The 17,112-nt window shown below is 36.2% G+C and overlaps 1 protein-coding gene across 3 annotated transcripts in view; it reads left to right on the top strand.

Annotated features, from left to right (window-relative positions):
* The window catches only part of LOC117097555 (cytochrome b5 reductase 4), a 114,000-nt gene extending 97,447 nt beyond the window's left edge, over positions 1–16,553 (top strand). For all 3 annotated transcript variants that reach the window (XM_033235527.1, XM_033235529.1, XM_033235528.1), the window contains 2 exons: positions 11,462–11,626; positions 15,950–16,553. In XM_033235527.1, coding sequence (XP_033091418.1) covers positions 11,462–11,626; positions 15,950–16,004 — 220 coding nt within the window. In that variant the 3' untranslated portion in view covers positions 16,005–16,553. The remainder of the gene's footprint in view (positions 1–11,461; positions 11,627–15,949) is intronic.
* The last annotated feature ends 559 nt before the right edge of the window (positions 16,554–17,112 follow it).

Below are 17,112 nucleotides of genomic sequence, written 5' to 3'. Positions count from 1 at the left end.
AGCCCCAAGACACACAATCGTCAGATGCACCAAGGTTGAAATAAAGGAAAAAATGTTAAGGGCAGCCACAGAGGAAGGTCGGGTTACCCACAAAGGGAAGGCCATCAGAATAACAGGGGATCTCTCTGAAGAAACCCTAGAAGCCAGAATAGAGTGGGGGCCAATATTGTACATTCTTAAAGAAAAGAGTTTTTAACCCAGAATTTCATATGCAGCCAAATTAAGCTTCATAAGCAAAGGAGAAATAAAATCCTTTAAAGACAAGCAAATGCTGAGGGATTTTGTCACCACCAGGCCTGCCTTACAAGAGCTCCTGAAGGAAGCACTAAATATGGAAAAGAAAAACTGGTACCAGCCACTGCAAAAATGAAGCAGAATGTAAAGACCATCAGAACTATGAAGAAACTGCATCAACTAATGGGCAAAATAACCAGCTAGCGTCATAATGACAAGATCAAATTCACACATAACTGTATTAACCTTAAATGTAAAGAAGCTAAATGCCCCAATTAAAAGGCACAGTCTGGCAAATTGGATAAAGAGTCAAGACCCATCAGTGTGCTGTGTTCAGGAGACCCATCTTACATGCAAAGACACACATAGGCTCAAAATAAAGGGTTGGAGGAAGATTTACCAAGCCAATGGAAAGCAAAAAAAAGAAAAAGAAAAAGAAAACAGCAGGGGTTGCAATCCTAGTCTCTGATAAAACAGTCTTTAAACCAACAAAGACCAAAAAAGACAAGGGCATTACATAATGCTAAAGGGATTAATGCAACAAGAAGAGCTAACTATCCTAAATGTATATGCACCCAATATAGGAGCACCCAGATTCAAAAAGCAAGTTCTTAAAGACTTACAAAGAGACACTTTCACACAATGTGAAATAGTGGGAGACTTTAACACCCTATGTCAATATTAGACAGATCAATGAGACAGAAAATTAATAGGGATATTCAAGACTTGAACTCAGCTCTGGACCAAGTGGATCTAATAGACATCTACAGAACTCGTCACCCCAAATCAACAGAATATACATTCTTCACAGCACCACATAGCACTTATTCTAAAATTGACCACATATTTGGAAATAAAACACTCCTCAGCAAATGCAAAGGAACAGAAATCATAACAAACAGTGTCTCAGACCACAGTGCAATCAAATTAGAACTCAGGATTAAGAAGCTCACTCAAAACCACACAACTACATGGAAACTGAACAACCTGCTCCTGAATGACTACTGCGTAAATAACGAAATTAAGGCAGAAATAAATAAGTTCTTTGAAACCAATAAAAACAAAGATACAACATGCCAGAATCTCTGGGACACATTTAAAGCAGTATGTAGAGGGAAATTTATAGCACAAAATGCCCACAGGAGAAAGCGAGAAAGATCTAAAATTGACACCCTAACATCGCAATTAGAAGAACTAGAGAAGCAAGAGCAAACAAATTCAAAAGCTAGCAGAAAACAAGAAATAACTAAGATCAGAGAAAAACGGAAGGAAATAGAGACATGAAAAACCCTTCAAAAAATAAATGCATCCAGGAGCTGGTTTTTTGAAAAGATTAACAGAATGGATAAACTGGTAGCCATACTAATAAAGAAGAAAAGAGAGAAGAATCAAATAGATACAATAAAAAATGATAAAGGGGAGATCACCACTGATCCCACAGAAATACTACCAATCAGAGAATACTATAAACAACTCTATGCAAATAAAGTAGAAAATCTAGAAGAAATTGATAAATTCCTGGACACATACACACTGCTAAGACTAAACCAGGAAGAAGTTGAATCCCTGAATAGACCAGTAACAAGTTCTGAAATTGGGGTAGTAATTAATAGCCTACCAAACAAAAAAGGCTCAGGACCAGACGGATTTACAGCTGAATTCTACCAAAGGTACAAAGAGGAGCTGGTACCATTCCTTCTGAAACTATTCCAAACAATAGAAAAAGAGGGAATCCTCCCTAACTCATTTTATGAGGCCAGCATCATCCTGATACCAAAACCCTGGCAGAGACACAACAAAACAAAGAAAAATTCAGACCAATATCCCTGAGGAACATCAGTGCAAAAATCCTCAATAAAATACTGGCAAACTGAATCCAGCAGCACATTAAAAAGCTTTTGTACCATGATCAAGTTGGCTTTATCCCTGGGATGCAAGGCTGGTTCAACATACACAAATCAATAAATGTAATGCATCACAAAAACAGAACCAATGACAAAAACCACCTGGTGATCTCAATAGATGCAGAAAAGGCCTTCAATAAAATTCAACACCCCTTCATGCTAAAAACACTCAAACTAGGTATTGATGGAACATATCTCAAAATAATAAGAGCCATTTATAACAAACCCACATCTGATATCATGCTGAATGGGCAAAAGCTGGAAACATTCCCTTTGAAAACCAGCACAAGAGAAGGATGCCCCCTCACCACTCCTATTCAACATAGTATTACAAATTCTGGCCAGGGCAATCAGGCAAGAGAAAGAAATAAAGGATATTCAAATAGGAAAAGAGGAAGTCAAATTATCTCTGTTTCCAGATGACATGATTGTATATTTAGAAAACCCCATCACCTCAGCCCAAAAACTCTTTAAGCTGATAAACAACTTCAGCAAAGTCTCAGGATACAAAATCAATGTGCAAAAATTACAAGCATTCCTACATACCAATAATAGAGGGCCAAATCATAAGTGAACTCCCATTCACAAATGCTACAAAGAGAATAAAATATCTAGGAATCCAACTTACAAGAGATGTGAAGGACCTCTTCAAGGAGAATTACAAACCACTACTCAAGGAAATAAGCAAGGACACAAACAAATGGAAGAACATTCCATACTGGTGGATAGGAAGAATCAATATCATGAAAGTGGCCATACTGTCCAAAGTAATTTATAGATTTAATGCTATCCCCATCAAGCTACCATTGACTTTCTTCACAGAATTAGAAAAAAACTATTTTAAATTTCATATGGAACCAAAAAAGAGCTCGTATAGCCAAGACAGTCCAAAGCAAAAAGAACAAAGCTGGAGGCATCATGCTACCTGACTTCAAACTATACTACAAGGCCACAGTAACCAAAACGGCATGGTACTGGTACCAAAACGGATATATAGACTAGTGGAACAGAATAGAGGTCTCAGAAATAATGCCCCACATTTACAACCATCTGATCTTCAACAAACCTGACAAACAATAGGGAAAGGATTCCCTATTTAATAAATGGTATTGGGAAAAGTGACTAGCCATATGCACAAAATTGAAACTGGACCCTTCCTTATACAAAAATTAAGATGGATTAAAGATTTAAACTTAAGATCTAAAACCATAAAAACCCTAGAAGAAAACTTAGGCAATACCATTCAAGACATAGGCATGGGCAAAGACTTCATGACTAAAACACCAAAAGCAATTGCAACAAAAGCCAAAATTGGCAAATGGGATCTAATTAAGAGCTTCTGCATAGCAAAAGAAATTATCATCAGAGTGAACAGGCAGCCGGCAGAATGGGAGAAAAATTTTGCAATCTATCCATCTGACAAAGGGCTAATATCCAGAGTCTACAAGGAGCTTAAACAGATTTACCAGAAAAAAAAAATCCCATCAAAAAGTGTGGGTGAAGGATATGAACAGACACTTTTCACACTTCTGTGGTTAAATTATCATTGAATTGTAAATATTAAAAAACAAATTTTGTAGTTAAGAGAAATACCCTACTCTCTATATAATTAGGTCCCAGTCTTCTACTCCATCCTTTGTGGAACAAGGAGAAGGATAAGGATTATGGATTCTGAGGCTGACATATGATCGAATATTTTCAGCAAGCATGCTATGCTTGTCCTCAGAGTTTATCTAGATAATATAATTAGCAAATGGAATTCTTCAAAATAAAATTGTATAATGAAAGGTTATTAATCTCTTGGCCTTGGGCAAATTACTTTATCTGGCTGAGCTTCAGTTTTTCCATCTATAAAACAAACATTAATACCTACACCACAGAATCATTTGGACATGGGAATCAGTGAGTTAGCCTATGTAGGTGCCTAGCCCAGAATTAGTATGTTTGTAGCAGACATTCATTCATTCATTTGTGAAATATGTGTAACATCTATTATGTGCCTGTACACATGGATCCAGCAGTGATAAGATATTGTGTTTGCTTTTTTTCTCATGCAGCCCAGGGAATGCATCTCTTTATTTTCCCTAATTACTGCCCTCAGAATTGCAAAAATACAGATACTTTATAAATACTTTTTGGAGTATTACTCTTTCTATTTCAATCTCATTTTCATGTCATTAAGTGTGAAATCTGAACAGAAAAAAATGTGTACCCAAATTTTGTCCAAATATGTTATTAAACTTGACTGTTGTAACAATTGGGATTCCATTTACCACCTTCCAAGTCTAGCAAAATCTTACACTTTTTCTCTTATGAAAAATGAGACAAAACATAAGGCAAATATGTGCAGTAGTGGATTTAACTAATTATGTAAACTGAAATCAAACTAAATTCCACTTATCCTTCTCCCAAATATGTGATCAGTGTTCTGAGGCTCAGTTCATTCAGTACACGTTGGCCCACCTGCTCCCATCAGCAGAATGCCCTAACTCTGTGATGTCTCTGCTTTTGTAGAGTGAGTTTTGAGGGGTGGGACAGGTGGGACAGTTTGACAATGAGGTTGACTTCTAGAAAACATTTTGTGGTATATAAATATAACAGGTATTTTCCTTTTTGTTTCAAATGAGTCGTTCTTGGAGACCATTAATCTTTAGTAAAGGTAGTGGTACTTTTTTTATAACAGTATTTGTTGATTTTCCCTTCTCTTTATAAAATTAATACATGTTAATATAGAAAAGGTATAAGAAAAAAATCACCCATAATCCTACCACCCAAAGAACAATTATTAATGTTATGGTCTGTATCTTTCTATTCATATGCATACCTATCTTTTTGTTTTGTATATTTAAAATAATGTAGTCATACTAACTATAATTTTTATAACTACATTTCTACTTATTGTATTGTGTGTTTTTTACATAAAGAATATTTTCAACAGGTGGTTTTCAACCTTAAGCAACTCTGCCACCCCAGAAACATTTATGTCTGGAGACATTTTTTATTTTCACAACTGGGGGAAGAGGTGTTACTGACACCTAGTCAGTAGAGGCCAGGATTGCTACAAGATATCTTACAATTCACAGGACAGCCTGCCTACAATGAAGAATTATCCAGCCCAAAGTGCCAGTCGTGCCAGTTAGTAAATCCTGCAATATACCATGATTTTTAATAACTGCATTGTGTTCAGTCATGGGAGCATACCATAATTTATTTAACCAATTCTGTATTATTTGACATAGTGACTAGAAATTGTTCAATACCTCTCTAACTATTCAGGATGAAGATGTATCAGAAGAAGTATTAGGTCAAAGTGTTTTAAGGCTCTTGATACCTATTATACTTTAAGTTCTGGAATACATGTGCAGAAGAACATGCAGGTTTGTTACATAGGTATACATGTGCCATGGTGGTTTGCAGCACCCATCAACCCGTCATCTACATTAGGTATTTCTCCTAATTCTATCCCTACCCCCGCACCCCACAACAGTCCTCAGTGTGGAACATTCTCCTCCCTGTGTCCATGTGTTCTTATTGTTCAACTCCCACTTATGAGTGAGAACATGGGGTGTTTGGTTTTCTGTTCCTGTCTTAGTTTGCTGAGAATGATGGTTTCCAGCTTCATCCATGTCCCTGCAAAGGACATGAACTCATCCTTTTTTATGGCTGCATAGTATTCCATGGTGTGTATGTGCCACATTTTCTTTATCCAGTCTATCATTGATGGGCATTTGGGTTGGTTCCAAGTCTTCGCTATTGTGAATAGTGCTGCAATAAACATACACGTGCATGTGTCTTTATAGTAGAATGATTTATAATCCTTTGGGTATATACCCAGTAATGGGACTGCTAGGTCAAATGGTATTTCTGGTTCTAGATCCTTGAGGAATCGCCACACTGTCTTCCACGGTGGTTGAACTAATTTGCACTCCCACCAGCAGTGTAAAAATATTCCTATTTCTCCACATGCTCTCCAGCATCTGTTACATTTTGACTAATAGCCTCTGAAAAATGAAAGCACTTAGCAGAGAATACTATACCCAGCCTACATTGTCATTGATGATGACATTAACACTGATAGTGTCATTAACAGTGATGTTGTTAGTGTCACTATTTTTACACTAGAGTGGATTGGGAAGTTAGTTGGGGCAAAAGAAAGAGAAGGAAAAAAGGGATTTTAAGCAGCACGGAGATGGGTCACAGAGGAAAGGGGACTATTTACCCACTTATGTGCACCCACAGAAGATAGAAGGCCATTTACATCACTTTAAACATTTGTGTGCTCACTATCTGCAAAATGTGCTTGACATTACAAAAAGATAAGAAATCAGTAAGACTACCCTAGTGGTGGTGAAGTTCTAAAGTACATCAGTGACTGTAAAGTCTGTGCCTTGAGAGGAACAAAAAACATACCATAGCTATCTAGTGAAAAGAATTTTATTCCATTTTTGTGAGGGTAGTAATATCAGAGCTTCATGGAAGAAGGGGCTTTTGAGCTGGGCTTTGGGAAATGATTAGCATTTCTTTGAGTGGGAAAATAAATTTGGGTAGTGGGATTACATAAGACATGAGGGCCAGTTTATTCTAGTATTTTAATAACAGAGTAGAGTCGTTTCTTGGAAATAAATACTGTGAATGAAGGAGAATGATGCAGAATAACTAAAAATAAACCCATTAAACCTTATATCAGTTTTAGAAGGAATCTTCATAGTTATCATTTCTGATCCTTTTTGTTTACAGTTGAGGAAACAAGCTAGGCTAAAATCAGGTGGTGAAAGACCTTGAATATAATCCATATGTGAAGTCAATATTGTATATCAGATAGACACAGGAAGAAGGCACAGTGACACTCTGCGGCTCATCTCCCTGTAGTGCTGACAGGCTCTGTGAAACTATATGTTTTTGTCTTCTGATGTCAGTATTGGGGCTAGCAATATGGCAGTTCCATTTAAGATAGCAAAAGCTGATGATGCCAGAAGCAGAAGTAAATGAAACAGGATACCTGAAACTGTTTCTTTTTCCCTAACCTCTTATGTACCCAGATAGGCAGCCCACTAATCTGGAACCTTATAGCACTTTTGGTTTCTTCCAGGAGATGTTCCTCAGATGTTGTGTTGCTTGGAATATGTGCTTTGAAATGTTAATGTATTCCCCGGAATGGACTCTATGATTGAATACATTTGGGAAACAGTATATGCCTTCTTGAAGATTTACTCTGAACTTAGCATATTTAAGGCTTTCTGAAATTCTAAGGAAATATATTTAACTTTTTTGAACCCAGTATGTCACAGATTTATTTGATAGTTAGCCTGCTTTCATGGAATAACTGCGAACATCTGGAGGCATAGTAGTATTTCCTTTCATTAGATTCCTTTTAAAAAATGTTTCCATAATTATATATGTTTTATCTAATTTTGATTCCTAGTTTTGTGAGATTTTTTTCCTGTGAGCACATAGCAATTTTTACTACAGTTGCAGACATTTTCTTTAGCTAGAAAAAAAAAAAAAAAATAGGAAAAGCTGAAATACTAATCTGTGGGCAGTGAGGAATCACTGAAGCTTTTAAGCAAAAAGATTACAAAGTTTTATCAGGATTTTTAGGGAAACTAATATGGCAATGGTATATCAAATAGATTAAGGGCTAAGGCTGTTAATGTAATATTTTAGAGAAGAGATATAAGAACCTGATCTGGAGTTGTGACATTAAAAATGGGAAGGTAAGGGACTGTGTGAGAAATATGAAGGAGGTAAGTTGCTGAAGCTGATTGGCTAGAGGAGGAAGGAATAAGTCGTTGGATGACTGCTAATGATTTGGACTAAATGAATACGTTTGTATTTCAAGACTTGTCATTTCAAATCACTGTCAGCCTACCTTAAAATAAGTTTTTTGACAAGCTTACTTAGACTGACATTTAAGATCGCATAGGCACTCATCAGAAGCAGGTCTGTTCTCTCCCTCTTTCATATTAGTTTGTATTTTATGGGTTAATCTGAATGTATTTTCAGGTAACCTTTTCAAGAGTCCCAACCCCTTTTGGCACTTTTGAAATTATAGAGGAATTTCAGGATGTTTACTGTGTGCCCTCACATGTCTCCAGCATCTCAAAGCTGTAATTACTTTAGACAGTAAGTTGACCTTCATTCAGAAAACCCAGGAGAGAGGATTCCACAGGAATTATCTGTATTTTGATATAAAAAATATTTCATGAAAGAATTGTTGAGTCTTAACTTGGGAATGCTCCTGTTCCAGATTAAGCTCTTTTCTCAGCCTATGAAAAGGAGATAAGCAGGATAACAGCCTCTTTACAATATCCTTAAATTGCAGCCATGCTTTCTGTTCACCTTTTCCATTGAGTGCATAAATTATAGTCAAGAGACCATTATGTGAATAAATACAAAATACATGAGAAGTTTGTACCATTTATGTAAGGATCTGTATTTATCACCATTTAGTAGATACCTGCAGAAAATATATCACTGATTAGGCTTTTTTATAAAGCATCCCAGTGAAGGAAAATTATGACTAGGTACTTATGGCAGACTACAGAAACTTCAGTATTAATTTAGCAGTTTTATTCCAGTTATAGGCTCATTTGAAATAGAGCCACAGGAGAGCATCTTTTATCCTTTAATTTAACAGTACAGTTTCCACATTTTATTCAAATATCTATGTGTAATTGGAAATTTAAGACAGTGGTTTTATGGCTGCTTTTGGCCCTTTGATCTGATGAAAGAAAGATTATGATTTTTTTTTCCAGAAAAACACACTTATGAATTCATATACATTTTTATATGTAATTTTATGGATGCCAGCACATGGCTTTGTTCTTTTAAGTACAATTTTTATTTTTAGCCAACATGACCTCTTTGTAAATACTTTTCTTTATTCAAAAGGCATTTTTTTGTGTAATTTATTGAGCAAAGCCTGGATACAGTATTGAACAAGACAGACAAGGACCTTGCCATCATGAAGCAGTAAGCAAATATCACATCCTGAGGTTATTTAAAACTATCTTAGTTTTAAATGCTTGGAAGGTAAAAATAGCGAATATCTTTGGGGAGGCTAGTTTGTGGTTTAGCCTTTGGGGAGGCTATAGAGTGGATTAGCGTTGCTGCTGATACTAAATGGGAAGCTTGAAGATAAGAAATAAAACATAGTTCTGTAGATGTTTTTAATATAAAATCAAAGAATATTAGAAATGTAAGAGATGACTCATTTCCCAACCTCATTCCACAGATGGACAAGACCTAGAGGCTGGAGTCTGTGTGGAGAGCTGAGGCTGGTTCTCTCGCCCCCTGCTGCTGCTGCTCTTATTTGGTCTCTTATTTGGTCTGTGCTGCTTGTGCCAGGCTCCTTAGTTCTTGGGAAACTTAATCCAGCTAAGGCACAGCGATGTGAGGGCAGCTGTACCAGCCATACCTTGTTTCTGTTTTCATATTTACTTCCTTTGTCCCCTCACAAGAGAAACTGTTCACTTCAGCTTTTTCATGTGGTTTAAATTAATGTATCATGAATTCCTGCTACTCAGTTACTCACTGGAACATGTAGAACTGCTTTCGATTTGATGCTGTTGAAATGGTAAGAATTAGTTTTGTTTGCTAAAACAGAGTAGACAGAGCAGGTACAACATAGAATTTTGAATTTACTGTGGCTTTTCACGAGCAATTTGTATAATAGATTACTAAGCCCATGGGAAGAAACGGTCTGTTGTTACATTGTGAGACTTTATTTTAATCCTGGACTCTTTTGCTTTCATCTGTTTCATTCCGTAGTATGTGGGTACCTCCTGTGTGTTAGGGATACAGTGATAGCCAAAGCAGACATGGTCCCTGTTCTCATGGAGTTTAGAGTCTGTTGGAGAAGGTAGACAATAGGTAATCAGCTTAGTGACAACATATTTAAAATCTGAAGTAAATGGCTATGAAGAAAAGGAAAAAGAAAACATTGCTACAACACATGAAACAAAGGACCTCAGCCTTGTGGAGGTGCCATACTTCCCTGTGGATTCCCTGATGCTTGAGCTGAAAACTGAAGAATGGGAGTGGTAATCTCATTACAGAAAGAAGAAAGAGAACAGGCAGTGTTATATGGCAGTGAAGGCTAAGAGGTAAACAGAGTTAGAGCCAGGACTTGGTGATGAATTGGATATGGAGGGTGAGATAGAGAGAGGTTCCCAGGATAAATCCCAGGTTTCTGGCTTGTAAAACCAAGCAGACTGTGGTGCCAGTTACAGAGATGATGAGGTTGAGGTTGAGGTTGAGGGCCTTTGAGACAGTAACAGTAAAAAGTCAAATAGGCTTCTTAATCAAACTGGTTGTAAGGGTCTGGAAATCATTGGAGAAGTTTGAGCCAGAGATTAAAATACATGTGTCACTGGTAATTGCTATTTACTGTGATTTATACCAGCATATTATTATTGTTTATTTTGGGTTCGGGGGTAAATGTGCAGATTTGTTTCAAGGATATATTGTGTGATGCTGAAATTTGGATTTCTGTTGATCCTGTCACCTAGACAGTGAACATAGTACACACTAGGAGGTTTTTCAGCCCTTGCCCCTTTCCCTAAACCTCCCTCCTTTTGGAGTCCCCAGTGTCTATTCTTACCTTTTTGTTCTTGTATACACAGGGTTTAGCTCCACTTATAAGTGAGAACATGCAGTATTTGTTCTTTTTTTTCCAATACCAGTAAATTATTAATAGAAATGTGGAGTTCTCTGAGATCCCTTGGAATCTCTATTTCATTTATATATTTATTTTTAATTAATTTCTTTTTTAAGAGACAGGTTCTTGCTCTGTCGCCCAAGCTGGTGCAATCATAGCTCACTGGATCAAACGATCCTCCTGCCTCAGCTTCCCAAATAGGTAGGACCATAGGCACATACCACCACACCTGGCTAAGTTTAAACAGTTTTTTTATTTTGTTTTTTTGGGGGGTTTTCTGTTTTTTTGTTTGTTTTTTGTAGAAACTAGGTCTCACTGTGTTGCCCAGGCTGATCTCAAACTCTTGTTCTCAAACAATCCTCCCGCTGTGGCCTCCCAACATACTAGGATTACAGGTGTGAGCTACCATGCTTGGTTAATTAGTTCAACTTAAAAAAAATGCCAAATTACATTCCTTAATGTATAGGAAAAGCTAATCCTTAGTAAATATAGATTTACGTATATGTTTTTGTTAAATCTTATAATTTTTTTCAGTGTTTTTCTAGCAAGTGTATCAATATATATTAAATTATTCTTTAGGGGAAAAATATAGTATTGAACTTGAAACATGTTAATAATATGTTTAAAACAATAAACTTTAAAAAACTGTTTTTCTTTTCCCTAGACTGGATGTTGAATTTGTTCTCTCAGCACCTATTTCTGAATGGAATGGCAAACAGGGACATATTTCACCAGCTCTTCTTTCTGAATTTTTGAAAAGAAATTTGGACAAATCCAAAGTTCTTGTCTGCATTTGTGGACCAGTGCCATTTACAGAACAAGGAGTAAGGTGAGTAGCAGTGTAGTAGGAAACAGACTGCCCAATACTGAAATGAAGATCTTTCATGACAAGCATCTCTCAGTTCTTCCTATTTATATGAACCTGCACTTCAATAATCTTATAGTTTTAGAAAATAACAAAGTCTTTAAATCTTCGTATAGTTTGAGTTGGAAGCTAGGATTATGCATATTGTCAGATAAAACACAAAAGTAAGTTACAGCTAGCAATCAGTGTTCTCTGCTAATGGCTGCCAGTATGGATACACTCACAAGATTGGTGCCACAATCTTATTTGGGACATTAGGCCCAACCTCTTCTTCCATCAAAGCTTTATAATATATAGTAATTAATAAGGAATGTTCATCTCATTGTAGCTTTTGATCTTCATTCTCTGTAACTGAGTGAAAGTTAGTAAATAATATATGTGGTCAAAAGCCAAGCAGCAAGACAAAAAGGGGAGACTAGAACACAAATAAGGCAAGACTAATAGTTGAAGCCTGGATCATGAAAAAGTGGTAGTGGCGATCCTGTTTGAAATTCACTTTGATGTGATTTAGGTTTAAAATGGCACTTTAAAATATTTGGTTAAAGATAGCCCCTGTTGGATTTCTAGATGATTTTAAAATATAGCTGTTTTAAGTGCCCTATTCTTATTTAGTAGGTGACTAAGCCTAACATTTCTAGATGTTGGCAAAAAGAGTCAAACTCTCTAAAATCTCTGAAGAGATTTATTCTGAGCCAAATATGAGTGACCATGACCTGTGAGCTCTCAGGAGGTCCTGAGAACATGTGCCCAAGATGGTCAGGGCACAGCTTGGTTTGATACATTTTAGGGAGGCATGATACATCAATCAAATACATTTAAGAAATACATTGATTGGTCCAGAAAGGCAGAACAACTCAAATCTGGGTTGCCAGGGAGCATGAGTTTCCACGCTGTAGGTAAATTTAAACATTTTCTGGTTGACAATTGGCTGAGTTTGTCTAAAGACCTGAGATCCATAGAAAGGGAATGTTCAGGTTAAGATAAAAGATTGTGGAGACCAAGGTTCTTTGGAAGTCTTACGGTGGCTGCCCTTAGAGATAATAGATGACAGTGTTTCCTATTCAGACCTTTAAAAGGTACTAGACTCTAGTTAACTTCTTCAGGATTGGACTGGCCTGGAAGAAAAAGATCTAGCTATTTTGATAGGATTCTTTACAGATGCAGATTTTCCCCCATAAAGGACAGATTTGCAGGGCCATTTCGAGATATGGCAAAGAAACTTGTTTTGGGGTAAAATGTTTTTATTTTCTTCCTTGTCTCGTCATGTTATGCCAGAGTCAGGTTGGAAAGTAAGTCATGATGTACAGGGTTAAATAAAACACATCTGATGAGAATTTATAGTTTGTAGGGCATGACTTCCTAGACCCCTTAGATAGGAATTTGGGCAAGATAAAAAAATCAGAGTTTAGTCCTCATAGATAATCTTGTATCTTGCTTTTTTATTTAAAATTTTAATTATAGAAAAGATTGAACCCCAATCAATAAATAAAGGCATTAAAAACTTTTTTTCTTCCATGTTGAATTTAAAATGTATTTTATTTTTAATTAAATATATTTCTGTATTTTAATGCTTTAAGAAAAATGTTCTTTTAGTTAAACTCTCAACTTAAAAAGATTTTTCGAGTTTCTATGTAAACTTTTGTTCTTTTAAAGCTCTAGGGAAACTATTAAAATTACAATGAAGACTAACATAGTTTGAATATAAAATTTTTTTTAGGAAAAAAGGTTAAGAGCTGTACTGTCTTCTACTGTATTGCTTCTGCTATTTTAGAAATAGTGAGTACTTTATAGATTGCAGTATAATAATACTTTTAAATAATTAGAATCATTTTTGCATTTTTAAAATTGACCATAAACTTGGGGAGGCCAAGGCAGTTGGATCACCTGAGGTCAGGAGTTCGAGACCAGCCTGGCCAACATGGTGAAACCCAGTCTCTACTAAAAATACAAAAATTAGCCGGGCATGGTGGTGGGCGCCTGTAATCCCAGCTACTTGGGAGGCTGAGGCAGGAGGATCGCTTGAACCTAGGAGGCAGAGGTTGCAGTGAGCCGAGATCATGCCATTGCACTCCAGCCTGGGTACCAAGAGCGAAACTCCATCTCAAAAAAAAAAAAAAATTGACCAGAACCTATATAGTTTTCTTTTCTCAGTTTTACCTCTGAGCCAGTCTTTCAGTGCTGTGCTAACTGGCTTACCCAGAGTTGCTCAGGAGTATTTATTAATTACATATGGATTCCTGCTATTACTCACTCCTGAACATACTACATAGAGTTGCATTTTGAGATGTAACTTGATTCAAATCAGTACTTAAAATTCATAGTAGCTACCCATGTAACTTTCAGTTAGGACTCGTTTCTTTGGTTTCCTTATCCTCATCATCTTAATGGATGTGGTATATTTTTCTTGATTGGCAATTATATGGGTTTCTTATTATAGATTTTGCTGTTTTGAAAAATGAGTCTTTCTTGTAATGTCCACTCCTAGAGTTCTCCAAAGTTAATCTCATGTCTGCTACATAGATTATAGTATAAATATAGCCATCCCAGACATATTCTCCATATTTGGTGAACATTTGTCAATTTGTATGGTATGATAACAGAGAAAGACTCAGAAACCTATTTTTTAAAAAATAGAGATAAGCAGCTTATCATTACTTGACCAATAATGGTTCTTTATCCACTAAATATGTACTTTATTACAGAGATTAGTAAAACAATCTCTCCTTTCAAGGACCACACTATCTAGTGGTAGAAACAAATGCACATGCTGATAACTAAAGTATGACTCAGAACACCATAAATATCTTACTAGAGATAAAATCAAGATGTTATGGGAATTCTGGGAGAGATGGGTTACTTTTACGTAGCGATGTGTGTGTTAGAGAGACAGGAGCTGCAATGGTCAAAAAAGTCATGTGCACTGCATGTGGACTAAAATCTAGCAGTCAAGAGAGATGGAGAAGGGGATAGTACAGGCAGAGAGAACTAACAGATGCGTTAGGGGTCCAGATTTATACAAAAGCCTAGACTGGTTTGGCTCGAGTGAAGCTGCTTGCCTGGCAGAACAGGATAGAATGGTAGCATGGGCCCAGACACTGAGAGACTTTACTGCTGCACTGTGTTGGCCTCAACTCCTGTGCCCTACTGGCCCTTTGTGTGAGTATGTGTATCCCCTCTGGGAGCTGCCAGCTGGAGTTTAAATCCCAGGTCTACCACTTACAGGCATCTTACAATCATTTGCTGGGTGTCCTAGGGCAGTTCTTAACCTTTCTAAGTTTTAGAGCACTTGTCTGTAAAAATGAATAAATAATAATACATAAGTATGTGAAGTGCCTAGCAAAGTGACTACATATAATAGAGTAATTGGTAAAAAAGTAGTTATTGTACTGTTTTCCTAGTTGAGTAATATGCAGTATTTCTACTTTTCCTGTTCAGTAGGGGGAGAATGAAGATAGAATAGTAGGGGAATCAATTCCTTTCTTTGAAAACTGGTGAATAAAGGGGAAAAAAATCAAACATTTATGCTCCCTTTGCTATATGAGCCATACTACTGAATAACCACATAATAAATCAGCAGACATTTTTCTTTATAGGATTCCTCAGCTGATTAATGAATAAAGAATGATAGAAGTAGAATATCACCAATTGCAGTGCTTAATTGACTAATGGTTCTGTATATAGATCATAATGGTACCTAGCATCCAAAAAGAGAGGCAACCATTTATTACATGCCTCCAGATAGAGGAACGTTACCTATGAAATAGTCTTGTCAAAAAGATTTGAACCTGTGTCTGATCAAGCCTCTAGATCCATTTATTAAGTTATGGAAAATATGAGGACGTAGATACATGTTATTAAGCAATACCACAGGGATGTAGAAAAATGAAGGTTTTAGGAGACTCAACAAATAAAAATCTGATTTTTGTCAACAAATAAATTGCAGGATGGAGTGGGGATCTGGGGGATCTTATAGATCAAAAGATGCCTGAAAGACTTATCAGCCAATCATAATGAGTAAATTTTAATTGGGTCTTGATTGAAACTATTTTTTTAAATTATGGCATTTATGATATAGTTGAAAATTTGAGCACTGCTTAGATATTTCATGATATTTAGGAGTTACTAATCACTAATTTTTTAAGAAGTGATAGTGTTTTTTTATTAAACAAAACTGCATAGTAAATGGGGAGAATGAAAAAGTATCATGATTATGGTGGTAAGCCGCTCTTATTCCTTCATTTTAAAACATTTTCCCTTAGAAACATGTGCTTTTTGTTTGCTTTTCAGGTTGCTGCAGGATCTCAACTTTTCCAAAAATGAGATCCATAGTTTTACAGCATAATGAAGAGCTGTCATTGTCCTTTATTCAACTAGTTTATCTAAATTTGTGATTGCTTAGGGTTTTTTAAGAGAACATTTTTGTACATAATAAAAGGTTAACTAGAATCCAGGCTTCCGTTTCTTAAATGAAATCAAATGTTCCTTCTGTATAGGTAACTTCTTGGCTTTCTTTTGTACCATAACTTATTTTACTACTGATAGTTGACCTGGACAGTTAATCATGGCAACAAATACATACAGGATTATTTGTTATGAATCACAAATTTCCTTGCCATTTAAATTATATCACTGTTCTACAATAAGCACTTGTGTTTTATGATATGGTAAAGTAAATGATGACTTCGATCATATTTCTATGCTGTAAAATGTCTTATAAGCAATACAGATTAAATTTTACATTGCACTGTTAACTCAGGAAATGATCATTTATGTCCTTGTTATTAATATTAAAACATAGAATGTTATAACTTATTAACTTATCCAAACATTTTTGTGTGTGTGTATGGCACTGATGCAGAATAGAATAAAATTATACTTAAGTTCTTTTTAATCCTTGTGATAGAAATGTGGTTGAATGCAACAATATTGGGCCAGCGTCTTAAGGGGAATTTTAAAAGACAGCAATAAAATATATTAGAGACATGACACACATGCGCCTTTGGACTAGGTGTGTTAACAGAGCTTGAAAGAGGGAACCTTGACAGCTGTTTTTATTCTTAGCCAAAAACAAAGACGTTAGGAAAGAGAGTGAAAGTATAGCATCTAGTTCCACAGCCTAAAATTTTATTTGGTGCTTTGGAATGGGTTGAATTTTAATTCTTTTTTAGTCCATCTAAATCAGCTGGAAAAATGAGGAACATTCTGTCCTGAATGGTTCTTCCCCTGGTTGGCTGCTTTCTCCGCAACTGGTGGTTCAGCAGGGAGCCCTCTTAGGTTTTTGTGTGTGGGCAACTTATTTTCTCTCTCTGCTGCTTTGTGCAACTGTCAAATACTTTCACAGATTCAGATCAGCAAAGGGTATCAAGAATAGTCATTGTGAGCTTCTCATGAGGAAACTGTTCAATGCATAGGTAGCTCCTGTATAAGCTAACTAGGATTTTTCAGTCTTA

This window comes from Trachypithecus francoisi, unplaced genomic scaffold (genome assembly GCF_009764315.1).
Source record: "Trachypithecus francoisi isolate TF-2019V2 unplaced genomic scaffold, Tfra_2.0 Lachesis_group15, whole genome shotgun sequence".
In the NCBI taxonomy this organism is placed as follows: domain Eukaryota; kingdom Metazoa; phylum Chordata; class Mammalia; order Primates; family Cercopithecidae; genus Trachypithecus; species Trachypithecus francoisi.
Note: the sequence above shows the minus strand (reverse complement) of the source record. Positions and strands in the feature narration are given on the sequence as shown.